This window comes from Engystomops pustulosus, chromosome 5 (genome assembly GCF_040894005.1).
Source record: "Engystomops pustulosus chromosome 5, aEngPut4.maternal, whole genome shotgun sequence".
In the NCBI taxonomy this organism is placed as follows: Eukaryota; Metazoa; Chordata; class Amphibia; order Anura; family Leptodactylidae; genus Engystomops; species Engystomops pustulosus.
This window is the reverse complement of record NC_092415.1, coordinates 110,385,365-110,409,911: the sequence shown is the minus strand read 5'-3', so window position 1 is coordinate 110,409,911 and position 24,547 is coordinate 110,385,365. Positions and strand designations below refer to the sequence as shown.

The 24,547-nt window shown below is 39.8% G+C and overlaps 1 protein-coding gene across 4 annotated transcripts in view; it reads left to right on the top strand.

Annotated features, from left to right (window-relative positions):
* ICE1 (interactor of little elongation complex ELL subunit 1) overlaps positions 1-24,547 on the top strand; it is a 107,427-nt gene that overhangs the window by 47,787 nt on the left and 35,093 nt on the right. For 3 of the 4 annotated variants that reach the window (XM_072152912.1, XM_072152913.1, XM_072152911.1), the window contains exons 14-16: positions 1-3,127; positions 10,041-10,209; positions 21,435-21,595. The exon at positions 1-3,127 is cut by the window's left edge and continues 527 nt beyond it. In XM_072152912.1, coding sequence (XP_072009013.1) covers positions 1-3,127; positions 10,041-10,209; positions 21,435-21,595 — 3,457 coding nt within the window. The remainder of the gene's footprint in view (positions 3,128-10,040; positions 10,210-21,434; positions 21,596-24,547) is intronic. The other variant, XR_011855809.1, reaches the window with a different exon arrangement.

Genomic DNA, 24,547 nt, shown 5'->3' with positions numbered 1-24,547 from the left:
TAAACTGAATACTGATGATTGTCATCCTGTAGATCTAACTGTGGCAAATGGTGCTGTGGAGAAGGTTCAATATAACAGTTTAAATTGTGTATCTTTTGGATGCTTCAATGCCAATAATAGTCCCTATACTGAACATCCAGTTGATGAAAACAGTTTAATCACAATTAAGGATATGTCAATATCTGTGAACCAATTTAATACTGCTAGTCTAGAAAGTGACCAAAAAGCTTTGTTACATGTGCAAACAGAAAGTTCCACCGAAAAAGAAAATTCAAGTTTATTAATGGATTTACATTGCAAACTAAATTTGACAAATGAAGACTGTACTTTATCCAATGATGTTAATATATGTTTAATCAATTCTGTTGATGTAGAGACGATAAGTGAAATAAAAGCAGTAGAAAAAAACGGACAGCAAAGTGAGACATTATTGCAGACCTCATCTTTATCTGAGAGAAGTAATCTGTCGGCACTTTCAGATACAACATGTCTAATAGATTGTGGAACTGTTAAGGAGAATCCAATATCGGATATATCTGGAACTACAGAAAAAATAAGTAAAAGTCCTCACAAAGTAGTTCAAGGTACAACGGAAAAAAAAAAAGTTATGACCATATCTACAAACGAAAATCATTCTACAGCAATGCAACTTAAAACCATGGTTAAAAAAGACCTTCTAGAAGAACATTCACCTCAAAAAGAAAATCTATTCAAACTTGAACCTGACAATAAGGTGAACACAATGACCAGTAGATCATTATTTCATAATGAGGATAATCTATGTAAAAAGAGTTCACCTGCTGAAACCAGTGACCAATCTTGTGCTACAAAAGATTTAAATCTGTCTCCGGCTGCAACAGAAGTTCTAAAACCTGAAACAGAGGTGCAGTCATCACAGGTAGATACTTGTAATGATGAATTTGCCTATTCATCAAAGCTGGTTGAATGTAATCATCACTTATGTCCACCTTCTACTGAACATCTGAATGGTGAATGTATTACATGCAATGATGAAAGCTCTCCTATTCATAGTCATGCACCATTCCAATCTGTGGTCCTTTCCAGTCCAGTTCACATGGTAGTAGATGAAGAACACAAAAATGGGGAAAACGGTAACAAAACCCAATGTCAAGAAGTAACTCCGAGTATAGAGTGCAACATAGATTTGGATTCCAGTATTCCAGAAGAGACTGGCATAGTTGTGTGTATAAATTCAAAGTCTAATATTTTGGTAACAGACAAAATATCATCCAAAGTATTGCCTATTATACCATTGGATGCATTACAACAGCTTAATACACCATCAGAATCAAATAACTCCAATAAAAAATTTGTAAAAGATACTACTTCTAAATGTGATGAATCTCTGGATAGTAGTGAAAGTGAATATGATTTTCCAGTCCGTAAGGTGAACATTACACGTTTTGCATTTAACAATCCAGTTGTAAGAAATGAGTCATTGAAAACTTCTTCTGATGCCTCCATGAGTAATCTTGATAATGCACTAATAGAGCAACTTAATTCTTCTACACTAGCCCACAATACAAGTGAAATACATGTTGATACAGCATTTGAACCTTTAGATGATTCAAAAGTGGAGAAAAAAAACGCAGTGATTGTATCTACAGCATCCAAGACTGATTGCTCAGATTCTGGGTTAATGAATGGAGCAAAAAGTAATGTAAATGTTTCAGAAAGTTCCTCCGATATAAATTCAAAGAATATCAACTCATTCCAGAAACCAGATGGACAGGTTTCTGCTCAAATTCACTTTTCTAATGATGCTAAAAAAAACACTGACATTGGAGGTCAAAAAATTCTTCCTGGTAAAAATCTAATCTGGAATTTCAGTAGACCTGATGATTTTGTTGCTCCCAGAGTAACCCAAAAACAAAAGTCAAATATTTGTACTGACGCCGAAAGTTTAGTTAGTAGAGGCTCTACAGGGAAACTGCAAGAATGTGGGAATTCTGTCAAACTGAAATGTTCAAAGTTTCAAAATGTAAAAAAAGAGAACCCACATGTGCTTCCTTTAGGGGGAACGGTTTCGGTCAATGTACAGGTAGGGCAAACTGTTTTGGCAAATGCAGATACCTCCACCAGCACTGGAATTTCACCAGAAGCTCTTAATAAAGTAAGATCTGAAATGGGTCCACCATTGCCTCCCTTACTGGGTCCATTGTTATCAACTCCTCCAAGAACTGTGCGCGCTCTCTCACCCATTATGTCGTCTTCAAGTCGTTCCTCTTTACCATCTCCCCTGGATGAGCTACTCTCTCCTTTACCAGGAACTCCATTCCCACCTCTGATGTCTCCATTATGTGATGGGCGTAAAAGAAAGTCTCCAGTATTTAATACCCCATCCCCAACTGAGAAGGCAAATAGAAGAATATTATCTTCTCCTTTGCAGTTTTGTGCTGCCACTCCAAAACATGCAGTCCCTGTGCCAGGAAGATTACCAGTCTCTGCTAATGGAAGTTCCAAATGTAATGTTCAAGAAAATTCTGTGAAAATACTAGATACTATGTATCCAGAATTGTCTGCACGAGCCAGAACTTTGAATATATTAAAGGGTAATGTTCAGTTGAACAGAGGTATGTCTGGAGATGGCCAAAATGCCACTGTGAGCCAGATAACTGGTTTTAAGTCCATTACATCCACTTCAACAGTATTCATGAAAACTGGGAGCAATTCAAACACAAGCAATAAAGAGAAAACAAACCCTTGTGAAACTCCACTATCATCTGAGGACTGCACTTCTGTAAATAAAAGAACTCTAGATGCTTTCCAGATGCCTAAAAGTGCCAAAAGACTAAGGCTTGACAGTGAACCCACGGTCACAGAGAGAATTAAGGACTGTTTACCTACACCAATACAGAACCTAGATGCACAGAATGTCGATCAATCTTGTCAAAACTTTAGTTACTGTGAGTCGCTTCCAGATATTGTGAAAGACAGTACTGTTGATGAAGACATTATATCCAGTGCTTTAAAAAAAGTGGAAGATTTGTGTTTTGACCTTTTTCCTGTGATTAGGAGCCATGTTTCTGTTGGTGCAATTCCCAAAGTTCCAGTAATGAGAAATGAGGAGAAAGAAGTGATTTATGATTTCAGTACCTCAAGAAAAGTAAGTCTCAACTATTTTTTTTTTCCCTTTCTTTTAACATTATTGTATATTGCTATATTGTATAAAGCTTTGCTGAATAACTTAGTTGTTGTCCAGGGTCAAACAAAATTTTGGCAAAGGCAGAAAGCATCCTTTGCTGCTTTCTATTCGTTTACAGGATTGCAATGGAGATGTCACATCAGATGCACACAACTATGGCAGTGAGCTTGCACAACCACTAATACAGGGGATCACCTGCTGCCAACAACAAAATTCATCCCTAAGTTAGATTCTATTAGCTGAGAAGCACATATTTGCTTACTTGTAATTTGAGCACTTTCATGCCTACACTTGGTAATGATCCGGAGTTGGCATTTGCAAGAGGCTCTATATAGTATGGCCAAACAATATCTCCACTTGTCACAGAGAACATTGTTCCGTTAGTTTTGTTCTTTGTTCAGATATGACATAATTAAGCCTTGATGTAATGTTCTTTTCAGAAAGAGGCTTTCTCTGGTAACCATTCCATACAAGCTGGGTTTCATCAAACGTTAGTATGAACTTGAACATTTAACATACCACCTAAGTAAGACCTGTATAGCGCCTTTTCTCTGTTCAATGCATGGTCTGACCTTAGGGGAGATTTGATAATACATCCACTCCTGGAAGCTACGAAGTATTTTCTATTATGAATAATGTTGTTGCAGCGGCTAACAGCAAGTTATCTATGGGTGTGAGACTGAGACTGACAGACATACAGAGAGAACAGAGTCATCCCACTGGGAGATGGTGGGGGTAGGGAGTAGGGACAGAGAGACAGGTGATACGTTGTTGCTTAGTGCTCCATCCACCTCTCCCCCCACCCCCAAGAGCATTCAAATAAACTTTATTATATATAGTGAAATCCTGGGACTGCCCCTCACAATCTACATAGACATGTGACTGATGACATAAGAGAACACAGGATGCCATATATGTCCTTTACATAAAGCTGATGAGAAAGCTCAAATGTGCAACTAAATATAAAAATAGTCTTTAGTGAGGGGGATGAGTCTTGCAGAGTCCAGCTACAGCTGTCATCCACAAAGTTGTACAATGTCTATTCTTGTCAGAGGTCAATGACCTAAGACAGCCTTCACAAGGCAATAAAAGTGTTCACATAATCATTACATTTAATTTATTTGCATTCACAATAATATTTCCAACTTTTAGAAATAGTAGACTGCTAGAGTTATGGACACAGCATGCTTTGGAAATGGAATTATAAGCCTTCCCAGATTGAAAGTAACAATTCCCTTCCTTAGATCATCACAGATGTCTGCCTCAGTTTCTGGTTTTCATAGAGGTGGTATACTTTCTGAAGGTGAATTAAATGGAACCTGTCAACAAAAATTAACCTCTGAAATTACACTACTTCATAAGGTCCTTGTGGTTATTTTAAAAGTAATTTTTTTGCGTCTCCGCACGGTGGCATCATCCAAAAAAAACCTTTCCGCCCCTCAGACTAATGGAGCAGACGGCCTCACATGACCGTTCTGTTCCATTAATCTGTGTAGTTGGTGGCGATCGCCTGGGGCTCCGTCAGCTCCATAGAAATTAATGGAGCAGAACCTAGAATACAAAAGCTCAAGGTCAAAAACTTAAGACACAAGAGCCAGGCACTATCCAGCAATCCTGTATTGTCTTAAAGGGGTATTCCGGGAATATGAACGTCTGACACAAAAACCCATGATGATATAAATAAATGAATACAACAATACTCAATTAGTCATTAGTCACAAAACGCAGCTTTAATAATTTGATTTTATAATTTACAAAATTTATGGCCTCTCTAAAGTAGGTGGAGTTATCACTAAGATGGTCGCCACTGGCAACTACAAGTTCCATGATCCTTTAGTTCTCAGTAACTACTCCTCCCTCTTATGCTCTGCTCCCAGTGATGATGTAACAGGTTTTCTTGCTCTGTTACCATAGTAATGATGTGTAACTGCCATCACCACAACACTGGCCATACTGGATGCACTGCAACCAACCGACAACAGCCAAACGTTAGTGGTGATCACATGACCTGCCCAGGCAGGTGCAGGACATGTGATGTGGACATGTGACCAGCGGCCATCTTCTGTCCTGTAACGGGCCGCGGACTGATTAAAGGGCCAGTAGCATTTTAATTCTTCATTACAGCCTATGTCACCAGCATTTTCTGCTAAGGGGAGCAAAATTTTAAATAATAACTAATAACACATTAGCTTATATTTTGAGTGCCCACTTGTATATGAATTATGCTGATTCCTTGAATACCCCTTTAATACAAGGGCGTCTCTCTTGCCCTGTTACTTAACATGACATGGGGTCACCCCTGTCCCAGTACAAGGTACTACTACAGAAACCCCCAAACTTGACTGCTTATTGGATTATAATGAGTACATGGGAGGGGTTGACTTATCGCACCACGGTCTTAAGCCATATAACGCCATGCGGGAATCGAGGTTGTGGTACGAAACTTTGATTGTGCACATCAGATGTGCAGATGGCACAGTCTGATTCATACGTGTTACATTGATGTGCAGGCCAGAGAGGAACTTTCCTGGAATTTCAAGAGGTGGTAATTAAGCGTTTGCTTTTTAGAGACCAGGAAGGGGGGAGTGGCAGTGAGGCCACACATATTGTAAACGGGCAGCACTTTCCAGGAGAAGTTCCCCAAACTTCTCACAAGGGAAGTACACAAAAAAGGTGAAGGGTGTGCTCGGAAGAAGTATTCGGAAGGAAACCGTTTACTGTTCCGATGCATTCCCTGAAAAACCTATATGCATAAGAGAATGTTGTAGGATATATCACACCTCCCTGGAAACTTAGATTTTACCTTGATATACTCTGCATAGCTTATACATCATGTCACATTCCACACCTTCCCTTCTAGGCCCAGCCGTGTGCCCAGCCTATAGATTATTGCCACATATGGGGTATTGGCGTACACAGGAGAACCCATATAATGATTTTTGGGTTGTATGTCTCCAGTGGCAGGAGTACAGGATGACATAATGGATGTTTTTTACTTAAACATTATGCATTATCTTAGAGGTCAACCTGTGGGCTTAAAATGCTCACTAAACCCCTAGATTCATGAAGGGGTGTTGTTTCCAAAATCGGTTCAGTTCCCAGGGGTTTCTACTGTACTGGTCCCTAAGGGCATCTACAAATGCTTCTCAATGCCAAAAATGTCTCTACTCCAAATGCCACTTCTTCCCTTCTGAACCCTGATGTGTGCCCAGCCCGTAGATTACTGCCATATCCGGGATAACTTGATTTTTTGGGGGGCGTTTGTCTCCAGTGGCATGAGTTGGGCAAAATACATTTTGGCACTAAAATGGGACATTTGAGAAAACCTAGTAATTTTTACACTGCACTGCATTCACTTTGTATTACATTTGGGTCAGCATCTCAGGGGTTAGCTCATATAACCCTAGATATATTCTTTGAAGGGTGCACTATCCAAAATGGGGTCTCTATTGTACTGGTAACTAAGGGGATCTGCTAACACAACATGGCACTCCAAAACCAATCTAGAGAAAACGGTGCTCCAAAAGCTTCCCTTCTGAGCTCTGCCCTGTGCCCAGCCTGTAGATTATTTCCACATATGGGGTATTGCCTACCTGGGACAACCCGCATAATGATTTTTGCGGTGGCGTGAGTTGGGAAAAATATATTTGGCACTAAAATGACATATTTAAGACATTTACTTATTTAATTTTTACTCTGCACCATTCCATTTTGTATGAAATTTTAGCCAGCATCTTGGTGGTTAAAATGTTCACCAGAACCCTTGTTAAATTCCTTGAGAGATGTAGTTTCCAAAATGATGTAATCTTTGGGGGTTTTCTATTCTACTGGTGCTTAACTCCAATAGCACTAATTTCGTTCTGCATAGTGCTGTGCGCCAAAACAGCAGTTGACATCTTTATGTCAGGAAACAGCCCAAAAATGTTATGGTGTATTTTTACCTCGAATACCCTCTTAAAATTTTACTTTCTTGGACTAAATGAGAATTTTTTTAAAAAAAGAGATTTTTAAATTCCCAATACATTTCTGACAGAGAATTAAAGAGGACCTATGACCCAGAAATTGCTAAAACAAATGCAGCGCTGTTACAATACTTTGAAAAAATTGTAATTTCTTTCAAATTTTTCCATAATGGGCAGAAACTTAACCGGTTCGCGACTGCCCGCCGTGTATTCACGGCGGCGGTCGCGTTCCGATGCATGGAGAGGGCTCGCGGGCCGAGCCCTCTCCGTAGCCGGTAAGTCTCTGCTGCATATTGCAGCAAAGGCTTACCGGTAACACCCGCGATCAAAGCTGCCGGCGGGCGCCGCCATCTTTCCGAGGATCCGTTGCCATGGTAGCTTCGGGTCTCACGAAGACCCGAAGCTACTTCGGGTTAACCCATTCATTACAATGTGCTATCAGCACATTGTAATGTATGAGGAGTAAAATCCCCATATACTGCCATACTGTAGTATAGCAGTATATGGTAGGATCGATCAGACAACCTAGGGTTAAAGTACCCTAGGGAGTCTGAAAAATAGTAAAAATAAAAAAAAAGTTGAAAAAAAAAATTATAATAAACCTAAAAATTCAAATCACCCCCCTTTCCCTAGAACTGATATAAATATAAATAAACAGTAAAAATCATAAACACATTAGATATCACCGCGTCCGAAAATGCCTGATCTATCAAAATATAATAACGTTTTTTCACTGCGTTTAACCCCGTAACGGAAAGTCGCGTCCAAAGTCAAAACTGGCACTTTTTTGCCATTTAAAAAAAAAATTAAAAATTCTATAAAAAGTGATCAAAAGGTCGTACAGTCCTAAAAATAATATCATTGAAAACATAATCAAAAGTCGCAAAAGATGACACCACCCTCAACTCCATACAACGAAGTATGGAAAAGTTATAAGCACAAGAAGACGGCAAAATAAAAAAAAAAATTTTGTTCATGAGGTTTTAATTTTTGTAAATGTATGAAAACATTATAAAACCTATACAAATTTGGTATCCCTGTAATCGTACTGACCCAAAGAATAAATTAGATGAGTCATTTGTGGCGTGAAGTGAAAGCCGTTATATCCAAGCCCACAAGAATACGACACAAATGCGTTTTTTCACCATTTTCACTGCATTTGGAATTTTTTTCCCGCTTCCCAGTACGAAGTATGAAGTGCAATTTGTTACGCAAAAAACGAGCCGTCACATAGCTTTTTACGTGTAAAAATAAAAAAGTTATAGATTTTTGAAGGTGGGGAGTGAAAAATGGAAATGAAAAAACGGGAAAGGGCCCGGTCCTTAACCGGTTAAAGTACAAACTGGCTGCGTCCTTAAAGAGGACCTGTTACCCAGAAATTTGGCACTAGGAGCTGCTTACTAAAGTAAGCAGCTCCTAATGCTAAAACACACGCAGCAGTGTTACAATGTTGGCGTTTACCAAAGATTTCCGATAAGGCTATCTAACACCTCTGCGGAGTACAATAGATACGCCGGACCGCTTTGAGAGCGGTCCGGCGCTTCTATTGTACTCCGCATCGGTGTAGGATAGTTGTTGAAGGTTTCTGATAAGGCTAACATTGTATTCATGAGTGGGCTGTCCGAGGGGGCTGCCTCTTCCCCCGGAACACCCCACTCGCTCCATAGCTGGTTAAAAACTTTTGCCATATGTCTTCCATTTCCAGAATAACATCTTTTTGTATGCTTTCTAACTTTTTACGGGTGTTAGAATTTTTATAGTTTTAGTAGCAAGTTTTCAGATTTCAAAGAGATTTGAAAAAAAGTTACGTTTTTGGTGACCAATTCAGATTGGAAGTGCCTTTTGGAGGCTCATGAACTTAAAAACCCCATTTAACATCTCAAACTATTCAAATCCACTTTTGGGAAGTCTTAACCCTTTTAAAGAGGATTTGTCACCCAGAAATTGGGCACTACTAAAGTATGCATCTCCTAGTACTAAAACAAATGCAGCAGTGTTACAATGATGGCATTATCGGAAACCTCCGATAACGCTATCTAACACCGGTGCGGAGTACAGTACAAATGCTGGACCGCTCTCAAAGCGGTCCGGTGTATTTATGAGGGGGTGGGATTAGGGGTGCATGAGTGACTAGAGCATGACTTATAGTCTCCTCCGAGCTATGGAGCGAGCGGGGCGTTCTGGGAAGAGGCAGCCCCTCGGACCGCCCCCTCATGAACACGCCAGACCGCTTTGTAATACTGCTGTGTTTGTTTTGGCACTAGGAGCTGCTTACTTTAGTAAGCAGTGACGGGTCCTCTTGAAGTGGCTACACCAATACATCAATGGTATATATCAATGTGTGAGAGATATGGAGGGATATGTTGCCTCCTAACCTCCAACGGAGCCTTTTCATTTATCTGCTACTGTGTTATAGTGGTGGTGTGCCTGACAGATTCCACTTTTTTATTGCCAATGGAAGCAGTAAGGGTGTACTTAATTTTTAGAATGTTAATGTATAATAGCCACATTTTTTCTAAACCAATAGACACATTATCATTTGGTATGTGGTGGTCAGATGTGTGGTTGCATAATTTTGAGACCTTTTTAATATGGTATTCTCATATAGGGTGTTTATGACCTACCCACAGGATGGGTCATAGTACATGATACTCAAGGACCTGTGAGTATCTTAAAAATTAGGTACCATCTTGCCAGTTGCAAAAAGGGGGGAAGAAGACCCTGTGTCCTTCATGGATTTTGCATATGATAAATTCCCTACATGAGAACACACCCTTCAAGGACCAGATATTTGTTTGCCATGAAATGGAAACCCATAGATTTCCGGATGTTAATGTTTCTTTTTTCCATTATGTTATATGTGTATCTCTGTTTTGATGCATGTGTAGTTAATATATTTTGTTTTCTTTTAGGGTTTAGCAGATCAGTTTTTACTAGTACTTTTTGAAAAAATTAAATCTGGTAAGAAGTCATTGGACAGTGCATATCTTCAGGCATTGTGCAGAGTATATGTGGGTTTGTGTCGTCAGCTTGGAGACATTGAAAGAGCACGAGTACTTTGTTATAGCATACTCAAAGAAGGTGGGTGTTATTTTGTGTGGTGCTTTAAGTTTCTTTAAAAAAAAAAAAAAAAAAAATCATAAAAAAAATATTCTTGTTAGCACTATTATAATATCTAGTACCCAAGTTCAATCTCATGAACTACATTTCAGTACCAGAGAAGCAGAATATTTTTCTGCTCTTAAAGGAGTTGTCCAAGGTTTGATTGTTATCCCCTTAAAGGAAACCTACCACTTGATCCCTGCCGAAATGACCTCCTCACACCACCCTCTGAGCTTTGTACCACGGATCCCATGACATATTTTGTTTAGGGACAAAAACTGAATCTTGCACAGCCGGTTGTGACACATTGCAGTTGAGCGAGGTTCTCTGCCTGCACCTGTGCGAGAAGAGCCAAGTGACGTCACCGGCTCTCGGTCCAAGGAGGAGACGCACAACAAAGATGCGACATGCATAATTAAGTATAAGAAGTGCACGGAATCGCCAGAGTGACGTAAGTGAAGCGCCCAAGTCTCATTTCTATAGATTATAGCATCCTTTTTTCCACAACGTTCTCATGACGGCCCCACCTGGAGGTTGCTGGAGGGACAGGAAGTTACAAGAGGTTAAAAGGCTCCTCCCTAGCACCCAACACCAGTGTCTTCCTGTCCCTACGCGGTATAGGTTGCAAGAGGCTCTCCGATTCGGAGAAATGAACATATTTTTTTAAATTTTAGCCCGCTTCCACACTCTTTATGTGTTGGGAAAAGGCCACCCCCTTCCCTCCTCTCCCCCTCCGTCGGTTCCCATCCAGCGGTCCCGCGAGACTAATGCTGGGACAAACTGGGGGGTTGGAAACATTTTTTTCAGTTTTTACCTGAGGTGAGTAGCTTTTATAGGTGCCGAGTGCCTGGTGTTCTCTAGGGGCACGCGGAGACCCTACTGTGCGCGTTCCCTCTAGATGGTGCCGGCGTCTCCCCTGAACCCCGATGTTGCCACTGGGCGCCGTCTCGCTATGGCGGACGGACTCCTCTCTGCAGGTAACCGCGCAAGCGCCGCCAGGGCGCGTCCTCACCAGACGCTGCCGGCCACGTCATCACTGTTCGCCTCCGCCCGCGTCGTCGCAGAGCGCCACCGGGAACCGCGTCATCAGGGAGCGCCATCGGAAGCCGCGTAATAACAGGGTGTCGCTGATCACGGTGGCACCACCGGCAGCATCTTGGAAGGCCCGCACTTTCAGATGCAAAAAATTTATACAACCCCGGCACATCGATTGGCCCGATGGTGCCCGGTTGTACTTCCGGTTTACCCGGAGAGGGAAGGGGGCGGAGCCCATCAGGTGAACGCTGACCCCACATTTAAAAGCTTGTGGGATATGCTAACTGTGGCTGAAATGCTTCCTCCACAAAAACATGGCAGACGAAGCAACTAACTTGTTCCAGGTCCTGGTACCAGTAAGTACAAGCCCTGGGCTGACCTCTCACACATATGTAAATACTCTTTATAATTATCATATGTATTATTCCTTAGGGAAAGGAATGAAAGAGCCTAAGGAAAAAGAACAGAAAGAGAGAAAGGCCTACTAAAAAACCATCTAAAAGATGTGGATTATGTAATACTAAAGTAGCAGAGGATTATAAAAAGTTATTATGTCCAGACTGCTTAAAGGAAACCTACCACTTGTAGTGCGCGCGGCTCTCATTCACTTCCTATGTAGCCGCGCGCACGGTAAGCGCCGAGCGCGTACCTGCCTGCGCCGGCTATAAAGTTTAAAAAGTGTTTTAAACCGCGATACCGCGGTTTAAAACACTAACGAAAATAAGCTCCGGCACCAGCTCACCCTCAGCTGGTGCCTGGTATTTCCATCAGAAACCTGCCACTACAAGTGGTAGGTTTCCTTTAACCAAAGTCCTTAGAGAGGAAAGATCTTTCCTAATAGATGATCTAAAACTAGCAATTAAAGAGGAAGTTTCCTCCTCTATTGCCGCACATCTACCCGAACCCCCGAAGAAAAAGATCAGGTATGCTCAATTCTCTTCATCGGATCAGGATTCAGACATCCCCTAGGGTTCTCTAAGCGAGAAATTTGAGGATGATTTGGGGGAAGTCCAACATAAAGATCATGGACACACGAAATATCTCTTCTCCTCTTGAGGATCTAGATAACCTGTTAAAGGCTTTAAGATACACTTTAGATATTGAAGATATCGTAGAACCCACCTCGGTTCAAAGCGAGCTTTTTGGGGGATTAAAACATAAAAAGAAGCGGGTCTTCCCAGTTGTGGACACTAAAGGATCTAGTGTTAGATGAATGGAAAGATCCTGAGAAGAGAATATCTATCCCTAAAGAATTTCGAAATAGACTAATTTTTGAAGAAAATACCTTATGGGATGCTATTCCCAAGGTAGACGTACAGGTCACAAAAGCGGTCAAAAAGACTGACCTTCCCTTTGAGGACATTGCAAAACTTAAGGATCCCTTAGACCAGTGATGGCAAACCTTTTAGAGGCCGAGTGCCCAAACTACAACGAAGACCCTCTTATTTATCACAAAGTGCCAACACAGAAATTTGATTTTGATTTATACTCCCTTCTCTGTCACCGCTTACATTGATACCAGCACCCTGAGGGCACCAATAAAGCAGAAAATAGTCCCAGGTACAGCTGTCACTTTAAAATACCTCTGTGCACAGCAAGTCCTGGGCTGTCTGGGACTGCAGGAAGATACCTGGAGTCCTCTCTGGTGGTGGTCTCAGTGCCCACAGAAAGGGCTCAGAGTGCCACCTCTGGCACCAGTGCCATAGGTTAGCCATCACTGCCTTAGACTGTAAAGCTGATGCTCTTTTAAAAAGGGCATGGGAAACGTCATCATTAAACATCGGTAGCTAGGAGCTTATTCTTTTGGCTTTCTGAATTAGAATCCCATCTGATAAATAAGACCCCTAGGGAATCCATTATTGAGTCTATGCCTCTCTTAAAATCTGCTACTGCGTTCCTAGCCGACGCCTCTGCTGAGGCCTTAAGATTTTCAGCTAAGGAAGCAGCCTTAACAAATTCGGTTCGTAGATCTTTGTGGCTAAAGCAATGGGGAGGCGATGTCAAGTCAAAAACCATGCTGTGTGGAATTCCCTTTCAGGGAGAGTTTGTATTTGGTAGTGAGCTGGATTCGATCCTTGAAAAGGCTGCTGATAAAAAGAAGGGGTTTCCGGTTAGTAAACCTCCCCCTAAAAAACCCTTTTTTTTTTTTCCTTTCGTCCCTCTAGAGAAAATAAAACTCCATTCAGAGTCAAGGGAAAAACGGGTAGATGGAGCTACGCTAAAGGGGGCAGGTCGAGGTTACCTCTTTAACCCCGACCAAAAACATAAAAAACAATGACCAACAAGTGGGGGGGTGGGGGAGGTTCTTATTTTTTAACCAAATGGGTGGAAATCGCCCCAAGTCCCTGGGTTCGTCAGATCATTCAATCAGGTTACAAAATAGAATTTCTCCCCCCCCCCCCCCCCATGTCGTATGAATGTGATTGTTCCAGTTCAGGAATCAGAAAAAGCCTTTTATTCCCCTCTATTTTTAGTAAAAAAAAAAACAATGGTTCTTATCGCTTAATTATAAATTTAAAGAAACTGAACAAATTTATCAGTTACAAACGATTCAAGATGGAGTCAGTGAAATCAGCGACACCTCTAGGTTTAAATTATTTTCTATGCACAATAGACCTCAAAGACGCGTATTATCACGTCCCCATTTGGCAAAACCATCAAAAATTTCTCATATTTGCGATACATTCACCGAAAGGAGAAATCCTTCACTTTCAGTTCAGGGCTCTGCCATATGGAATTTCGTCTGCTCCACGCATCTTCACCAAAATAATGGTGGAAGTGGTAGCCCATCTGAGGATGAGGAACATTGTGATCGTACCATATCTGGACGATCTGCTCTTAGTCGCCAGAACAGAGTCCGAATTAAGAGCCCAGCCACAGATTTCCCTGGAGTTTCTTCAGTATCTGGGCTGGATAGTGAATCAAGAAAAATCTAACTCTGGAACGAACGAAAAAATTCCTAGGAGTAAAGTTAGACTCAGTAAAACAAAGCTCTTTCCTACCACAAGAGAAGATCTTAAAATTGATACAAACCATAGGTCTCTTTCAGAGAAAGAATACTTGCAGGATCCGAGAAGCCCTAAGTCTTTTGGGTCTCCTTACATCCTGCATCCAATGTGTAGCATGGGCCCAGAATCATACGAGGGTTATGGAAGCCTGGACAATCCGGGTTTGGGACAAAAACCCACTACATCTGGATTGCAGGGTAAGGATTCCCTATCAAGTACAGCATTCTCTCACCTGGTGGAAAAACTCCCAGAACTTAAAAACGTGGGTTTGGTGGAACCCCTCTCCGATCCTCACTATCCGTACCGATACAAGTCTAAAGGGTTGGGGAGCAGTACTTCCAGGTCAGCATCTTCAGGGACAGTGGGACGAATCCACTCTCTCCATGTCCTCAAACTTCAGGGAATTAAAAGCAGTCCTAGAGACTCTCAAAATAGTTCCCAAGTCCACAATAGGAAAACATGTCAAAATACTGTCCGACAATACAACAACTATAGCATACCTTCGCAGACGGGGTACGAAATCAAAAAGCCTGTCTCACCTGTCCAGTCAGATCTTCAAGTGGGCAGAATCCCACCTCCTTTCCCTCTCGGCAGTTCACCTCAAAGGGACAGAAAATATAGAGGCAGACTTTCTGAGCAGATTCATTTTAGACCCAAGCGAATGGACTCTAAACCCGGAAACCTTCAGAGAGATCTGTTCTCTTTGGGGGACTCCTGCATTAGATCTATTTGCAACTCACCAAAACAAGAAAACGGGCCAATTATTTTCCCTAGGTCCCAAGGGCTCTCCAGTAGGCCTGGACGCCTTCAGCCAACCATGGGGAACAGGTCTAGTTTATGCCTTTCCCCCTATATCTTTGATTCCCAGGGTACTACAAAAATTAAGGACCGAACATGCTTTACTGATTCTTATTGCTTCCTTACTGGCCGAAAAGAAGCTGGTTTCCGGTAGTTCAGAAACTATAGTCACTCCCCTTCCTCTTCCCTTCCGTCAGGATTTTCTTACACAGGGTCCATTATGTCACCAGAACATACATCAGTTAAAACTCACAGCCTGGATCCTGAGAGGACGTTCTTGACAGCCAGGGGACTATCTAGTGAAGTAATCGCTACCATTAAAGCAAGTAGAAAACTAGTAACCAACGCCATCTATCTAAAAATTTGGAAAAAATTCTCTTCCTGGTGTGGGGATCATCCTCCCTCTCAGAATTCCCCAAATCTGGCACAGATTCTAGACTTTTTACAATCGGGGTCCTCTCTAGGTCTTAGGTCCAGTACCCTAAAGGTCCAAATCTCAGCGTTGAGCGTTTTCCTCAACTTCCCTCTAGCAGACCATCAGTGGGTTAAGAGATTTATCAAGGGTTGTTCTCGTATCAGACCATATATTAACCCCTTAAGGACGCAGGGTTTTTCTGCTCATTTCTCGCTCTCCAACTTCAAAAATCCATAACTTTTTCACTTTTACGTGTACAGACCCTTGTGAGGCCTTATTTTGTGCGTAACAAATTTTACTTTCCCTTAATGTTATTTATTTTAACATGCCGTGTTCTGCGAAGCTGGAAAAAAATTCCAAATGTGGAAAAATTGAAAAAAAAACGTCACGTTCTTGTGGGCTCAGTTTTTTCGACTTTGACTGTGCACTCAAAATAACACCTCGGATTTATTCTTTGGTTTGGTGCGATCGCGGTGATACCAAATTTATATAGGTTTTATTGTGTTTTAACACATGTTCAAAAATTAAACGAATGTGTACAAAAAAGAAAAAAAAAATTTGCCATCTTCTGACGCTAAGAACTTTTTCATACTTTGGCGCACGGAGATGTGTGAGGTGTAATTTTTTGCGAAATGAGGCGACGTTTTCATCGCTGCCATTTTGAGGTCTGTGCGACATTTTGATCATTTTTTATTTCATTTTTTATGTGATGTAAAAAGGTGTAAAAGTCGCATTTCGGACATTTGGGCGCCATTTCCCGCCTCGGAGGTCACCTCCGGCCGTAACCGTTTTTATATTTTGATAGATCGGGCATTTTGGGATGCGGTGATACCTAATATGTTTGTGATTTTTGCTGTTTATTATGTTTTATATCAGTTCTAGGGAAAGGGGGGTGATTTGAATTTTTAATATTTTATGAATTTTTTTATTTTTTAAATTTTTTTTTTTTCCTTTTTTTCCCACTATTTCTTATACCATCTAGGGTACATTAACCCTAGATGGTCAGATCGCTCCTACCATATACTGCAATACTTCTGTATTGCAATATATGGCATTTTTGCAGGTCATTCATTACAATGAGCCACTGGCTCATTGTAACAAATCTCCGGAAGCCATGTAGCCTCGTGTCAAAAGAAGACCCGAGGCTACCATGGCAACCGATCGCCGCCCCCCGATGACGTTCGGGGGCGCGGCGATCGTTAAAAAGATGCAAGCACCGACCGCGGTTATTAGTGGTGGGGGTTTTCTGCAAAATGCAAAAACCCCTGTAGAGTTACGGCGCAGAGCGTTAAGGGGTTAAAGATCGGGTGCCCCCTTGGGATCTTTCCTTAGTTTTAAACCATCTCACAGGGCCTCCTTTCGAACCTCTTAAGTTTAAATGACATAAAAAATCTTACCCTAAAAACCTCTTTTTTGATAGCCATTACGACAGCCCGAAGACTAGGCGAGATTCAGGCCCTCTCCTGTAAAGATCCTTTCTTAAAAATATTAGAGGACAGAATAGTCCTTAAGCTAGACCTCCTTTTTCTTCCAAAAGTAGTCTCAGATTTCCACCGTACACAAGAAATTGTCCTTCCCTCCTTCTGTTAACACCCTAGAACAGATTGTGAGAGAAGATGGCAAACCTTAGATGTTAGAAGATGTGTACTCCTTTATCTAGAAGCTACACAGGGTTGGAGGAAAGACCAAAACTTGTTGATAAATTTCGCAGGGAAAAATAAAGGTAGCAAAGCCTCCAAGGCAACTTTAGCTAGATGAAGTCTATTATCATTCTCTGCTATAAGTCCGCAAACATTTCCCTCCCGGAAAATATTAAAGCACACTCTACTAGAGCTCTGGCAGCCTCATGGGCAGAAAAGAGGTGCATCTCTAGAACAGATCTGCCGTGCTGCAACGTGGTCAAGTTCCTCAACCTTTGCAAGACATTACCGCTTGGATATTGCCTCCCAAGGTGATCTGGCGTTTTGGCAGAAAAATCCTTCAGGCAGTAGTCCCTCCCTAATAATGGTATGATCTGGTAAGTCTCCAGGTGGGGCCATCATGGGAACGTGGTGGAAAATATAGAATTAGTCTTACCGGTAATTCGGTTTCCACTAAGTGACCATGACGGCCCTCATTATTTCCCTTCCTTCCTTCTTGGTAATGGGTCAAAAACCTCCAGGTGGGGCCTTCATGGTCACTTAGTGGAAACCGAATTACCGGTAAGACTAATTCTATATTTTTTTGCCTAATCGGTTTTTGTCCCAAAACAAAATATGGCCTGGGATCAGTGGTACAAAGCCCAGAGGGTGGTATGAGGAGGACATTTCGGCCAGGATCCAGTGGTAGGTTTCCATTAACAAGTTATTGTCGTTAATGGAAGCTCAATCAGCTGGAGCCTTAACAATCCATTTGTTCTCCCTTCTTTTGTCTGTTAAATGATGATAAACTCAGAGGATTCTTAGGATCTCTAATTTTCCTCTAACTGCCTTTCTGCACCTGCATTTATCCACTTGTGAAGGTAGTCCTTTTATTCCACAGGCTGTATAGAAACTCTCTTGCTAGGAAGATTCTTGGTTGGTTTTGGAGCAGTCCTGGTCAGTGTCTCTGCTGAAGTTCCAGTTAAGCCAGTGGAACAAAAATGCCTACCTTTTAATAAGTGCTTACAAGCAGGAAATGGATGCAATCAGTGGCTTTAAGTAATATCCACAGCTAACAGGACACATTAAAGCAGGTACTCATTTCAAGAGTACTTTCTATATACACCTATGTTGTTTGTAGGTTTCTCTTGGCTTAAATTTTTAAACAATTATCTTTACAGCATGACAAGGCCTGAAAAAACTTTAATGACCACACAATTTTGCGAATTTTTAGCTGTAGTTGTTTAATGGCCATTACTTTTTGCTTTTTTGTGTTGCCTTAAAGGGAACCTACCATGAGGAATCTACCATCAGAAATCTGCTCTAATCTGTAATTTAATAATCCTGGAACCTAACCTTACTTGTTAAATAGAAAGAACTTTATTTTAATATGTAGGAGGCTACTGGGGTGTGTAATAACCTGGCCGGGCACTGGGAGCTAAGACTGCTCCACGCCCACACCCCAGTAGCCTCTGCAGTTCATTTACATATTACTAAATTAAAGCTTTTTAGGTTAGGTTCCAGAATTATTAAATTAGAGATTAGGGCAGAGACTGGCAGGAAGAGTCTACCATCAGATCTACTATCTACTTCTGATGGTATATTCTTCTTGGTAGGTTTCCTTTTTAAAAATTTTTTTTTTTTTTTTTTCATTTTTAGTTTAGTTTTTGGGTTACTGTTGCAATGATTACGAGTTAAAATATATTTAATTTTCAAATTAACTAAAAATCAACATAAGTTCATTCCCTATTTTGGGACAGCTATTTTTATACATAATATATATAAAGCTTCATTCAGACAGGAAAACTATGGCGTTGGTTTAGGTATATAGTAATCGGGACCCCAGAGATGCCTGAAAGATGCCGTCTGTCATCTTTCAGGCATAGTGTCAGCCTATGCATGTGCATACACAGACACTGCTAATACCCTGTAATACATCAGTATGATTTCAAGGGGCTAACAATCTTCCTAAAAGCTGTTTCTGATAGCTTGAGGGGTGCAGATTTGAAAATGGTTTTATACATAGGGGGTTTTTGGTGCTAAATATGTAAAATTTCAATCAAAACGGGATTTATTCCCAAAATTGTCAATTCTGAAAATACGGAAAATCAATGTCCAATTTGTAAGCTGCATGACCTCAAAATATTTTATCCAGATATTTCAAAAATTATGAAAATGTAAATGACATATGGGAAATGTTATTCAGCAACTTATTTAGGTGGTTAATCTATCTGCCTGAAAACGCAATGATTTCATATTTCGACAATGGCAAATTTTTCAAAAAAATCATCATTTTTCTTTTTTTTTTTTTTTTTGGTAAATAAACGCAAAACTTATTGGCCAAAATTTACCACTAAAATGAAGTACCACAATTGCGGAAAATACAATCTCAGAATCGTTTTGATAAGTAACAGTGTTAAAAAGTTATAACCATATGAAGCGACACATGTCAGAATCCAAAAAATCGGGCTGAGCCTTAAGCTACAAAATGGCTGCGTCATTAAGGGGTTAATACATGGTGATGCAAAAACAAGTGAATTTCTTACAAAAAGAGTTCTATATTCTGCAAAACTAGTTTACCATGGAAAAGCCATTTAAATGGGGTATCATCGTAATCCTGATGACCCATAGAATAAAGATAACGCATTAATTTTTATGGTACGGAGAAAGTCCAGGAAAAAAAAATGCTAAAAACCATAAACAAGAATTAATGATTTTTTTTTTTTTAACCACTACCAGAAAGAGTTAATTAAATCTGATTATTAGCTATTGAATCCCCCGGAAATGATGTACCTGAAAAGTGGACCTCATCTACAAAAAAAAATAATCCCCCATTTGTCCAAATTACAAAAAAGTAAACATTGTATAGCCTGTAAAATGTGACGGTGAATGGTTGGTGTTCTATGACCAATTGTGTGCCCATAAAGCAGTTCACCAACACATATGGGGCATCCTTAAACTCTGGAGAAATTTTGTATCAAACTTTGTGGAGTTTTTTTTATCATTTAATACTTTGTGACAATTAAACTAATTAAATTAATTAAAAAAATTACAGCTTGTAAATTACACCTCCATTTTGTTTTAACCCCTGTGAAATATCTAAATGGTTAACAAACTACTTTAAGTAAATTGTTCACACATTGAAGGGTGCAGTTTCTAAAATGGCATAATGTATAATGTACTAGGTTTTACTGCTATTTACACCTCTGTCACTTAAATGGCATTTGTCACCTGGAGACCCATTTTTAGTACCCCTCCCCCAGTCCCCACAGAACATAGTACATACACTCCCAAAGAGTTTTTGTAGAAAAAAAAAAAATCGGTTTTACAGAAAAAGATAAAGATCTGTTATATAGTACCTTTCAATACCATGTGCTCTGGGAGTGGCTGTAAAGGAGCAGTCTCCCCCCCCCCTCCCCACCCTTGGAAAACCACTCCTCCATGTGTCCTTTTCAAATAAATAACTCCCAACGCTCGGGAGTGGCTGTAGAGGAGCAGGGGGCATCGCTAGGCCAAGTGATCGGCATTTGAAAAGAACACATGGAGGAGCGGTTTCCTGTGTTTGTGGGGGGGGAGGGGGGACTGCTCCTTTACAGCCACTCCCAGGGGCCTAGTGCCTAGTCACACAGCACATGGTATTGAAAGGTAACAGATCCTTTTTTTTTTTTTTTTTTTCTTTTCTTCTTATTCTGCAAAACCTATTTTTATACAACTCTTTAGCAGTGTATGTATTATGCTCTGTGGGGACTGGGGGAGTGCTTAAAAATGTGTCTCCTCTTGACAGGTTCCCTTTAAAGCTGATCAGGTGCCTCTAAATAAGGGTTTTCACGATTTTCATAAAAATTGCAGCCACAATTCTGAACCTCCTAATAACCTAGAAAAGAGAGCGGATGCATAAAAAGCCATGCCAATATACAGCAGACATTTGGAAAATGTTAGTTGAGAGCTATAAATATCTGCCTGAAAAGCAGAAAATTTTGAACTTTAAAAATTAATGATTTTTAGAAATTTTTGCCAAATTTCAATTTTTTTTCATAGCTAACCATCCAAGTTTTTCTATTTTTTTTTTTTTTTTTTTTTTTTTTCTCGTCACACATTGTACTTTAATCTACAAATCCCCCTAGATATGTTAAAGCGTTACAAAGTTATAACCTCCTGTTATTACACAGGGCAAATTTTAAAAATTAGGCCTGGTCCTAAGGCCCTAAAATGGCTTGGACCTGAAGGGGTTAGGAAATCTTAAACTGGCTGTCTTATGTCATTGTTTCCAGCCTCCTTCTCTTCTGAACAATTTTCTAATGCTGATTCTTTTGTATTCTTTACTTTTAGATTTTCCAGACTCTGATATACTGCTCCTGTTCATCATCAGTTCATGGAATGATATACTGTCTCTGCACGGAGTAGTTAGTAAAGCAATACAGGCTGTTCTTAAACTCCTGGTCAAAGATGAGATTGGTACTTGTCTGAATGCCTATCTGAATTGGGAAAAGGTAAACAATTTTGCATGTTATACATTTTGCAATGTAATGCAATGATCTTCTGCAATAGCATGATCATGGGACCGTTGGGAGAGAAATCTTCTCCTTGTTTTGATTTACAAACAAAAGCGTTACCACTATAAATCAACACATTGTTAATTCTGGTCCATCAGATCCAAGCCTTAGTAACAAGAAAATAAAGGGCCGTAGCACTCCAGATGGTGAAAGCAGCAGATTTCCTTTATTTACCCAACATAGCAATGTGTTGATAAAGTCTTTGTAAATTCTTTGCTTGACACAGTCTTGATGTCAAAACTTGCAATGCTGGGTGAATAAAGGAAATCCTCTGCTTTTCACCTTCACCTGAAGTGCTGCTGCTGTTTCCATTTCTTGTTGATTTACAAACAAAGTAGCAACAATGGACCTCATGGCCTCTGCCATGATTCACTGAAATGTCTATGAGCATATAAATATAAATGAAAATTTCATTGAGTTATAGACCAATTGCTCTAACCTCTCACATTATGAAAGTGTTTGAAAAGGTATTCATGGTGCACCTGAAAGACTTGATTAGAGGGAATCTAGATTTACTCCAGTTTGTTTGCAACAATAAAATGGGCATTGATGGAAGATGGGAGCTGTGGCTTACAGCTACAGTTAAAAGGTCAATTAATGAGAAAAAGAGGGCATTTAAAAATATAAATCTGACGGGTCACCTGAGGCTTTCAATACTTACAAAAAACTTACCAAAATCTGTAAAAAGGAAAATCAGCCAAAATACAAAATGAAAGACAGGTGGCTGAAGATAGCAAAACAAATCCCAAGAAATTTTCATATCAATGCAAAAAAAAATGGGTCAGAACAGTTTGGACCCCTTTATTCTGAAAATGGGACATCGGTGACTGGAGACCAAGAGAAGCCAGAGATGCTTAATAGGTTTTTTAGCTCCATTTATACGATAGAAGAAAGAACTTCTGATGTGGGTGTGGGTCATGCATCCTGTAATTTATGAGACTGGCTGAATGTAGACATGATCCAATCTAAGCTCAAGAAAATTAATGTGTACAAGGCTCCTGGACAGATGGGTTACACCCCAGAGTTCTTAACCCCTACGGGACTCAGCCTCTTTTGGCCTAAAGGACGCGGCCCCATTTTTCAAATCTGGCCTGTGTCACTATAAGTGGTTATAGCTTTGGGACGCTATGAGATTGTTTTCTCATGACACATAGTACTTAAAAATAGTTTAAAAATTTGGATGAAATCTTTTGCGTTTAGTTATGAAAAAAAACTACATTTGGCAAAAATTTGGAAAAATTCTTTATTTTCAACGTTCTGAATTCTCTACTTTTGATGCAGATAGTCATAGCGCCCAAATAAATTCATAACTTACATTTCCCAAATGTCTGCTTTATGTTGGATGGTTTTTTAAGATTCCACATATTTTACTAGAATGTTATGAGGCTCAGAATTTAGGTGCCATTTTTCTCATTTTTTGTAAAATCACCAAAACACGTATTTAGATGGACCTGCTCAACTTCCAATTGACACTGAGAGGCCTAAATAATAGCTAGATTCATAAATTACCCCATTGTGGAAACTACACCCCTCAACGTATGAAAAACAAACCACTTTTAAGAAGTTTGTTAACCCTTTACGTGTTTTAAAGGGGTTAAAACAAAATGGAGGTGCAGTCTGCAAATTGTAATATTTTTTCACAATACACTCATTTTGGGTAGAAAATTAAACATTTACTATGGATTAAATGATAGTTTGATACCCAATTTCTCCCGAGTACACCGATACCCCATATGTGGTGGTAACCTGCTGTATGGGCGCACGGCCGGGCATAGAAGGGAAGGAGGCGCCATCCAGGTCAGATTTGCTATGTCACATTGTACAGGCTATAATTTTTTTCTTTTTTTTTTATTTCTTTTGCCAAATGAGATGCACTTTTCTGGTAGGTAATTTTGGGGCATCTATAGCTAATTGGTGAGATTTAATTAACTCTTTGTAGGTGGAGGGAATGAAAATCATCAATTTTTAGGAAAATTTTTATGTGTTTTTTTTTTTTTTTGGCCGTTAACCATACCATAAAAATAGTATATTATGTATATTCTATGGGTCGCCATGATTACGAAAAAACTTCATTTATATATATTTTTTTATTTTTTCCCATTTTTACTGAATAAAAAGTAATTTGGCAAAATTGTTGTTAATTTTAGCATCACCGTCTTTCATATGCATAACTTTTTTATTTTTCACCTCACAAATCTATTTAAGGGCTTATTTTTTGCAAGAATGATAGCTCTTTTTAGTGGTCTTATTTTAGATTGCGTAACTTTTTAAAATCACTTTTTAGAGCATTTTTAAAGGGCATTAATAAAAAATCATCTTTTTTTCAGAGTTTTTTGAGGTTGTTTTTTACGGGGTTCACTTTGCGGATCTAATAACGATTCTGTTTTATTATGCAGATTGTTATGGACGCAGGGATACCAAATAGGTGGGGGTTTGTGTATTTTATTCAATTGTACTGAATAAAAACTAATTTGGAGAAACTCTTATTCATTTTAGCATCACCATCTTGTCATATGCATAACTTTTTTATTTTTTGGCTGACAAATCTGGTTAGGGGCTTATTTTTTGCGAGAAGAGTTGTTCTTTTTAGTGGGATTATTTTAGAGGGCATAACATTTTTTAAATCACTTTTTAGAGCATTTTTTAAAGGGTATTAATTAAAAATATCTCTTTTCATAACGTTTTTTGCATTTTTTCCTCCGGCGTTTACCGTGCTGGTCCAGTAACGATTCTGTTTTATTATGCAGATTGTTACGGACACGGCAATACCAAATATGTGGCCGTTTTTTGCGTGTTTGTGTTTTTTATACTTTTTATTAAGTGTTTTTATGGGAAAGTGTCATTTTAGGGCTTTATATTTTTATTTATTTTTTATTTATTATGTGTAGT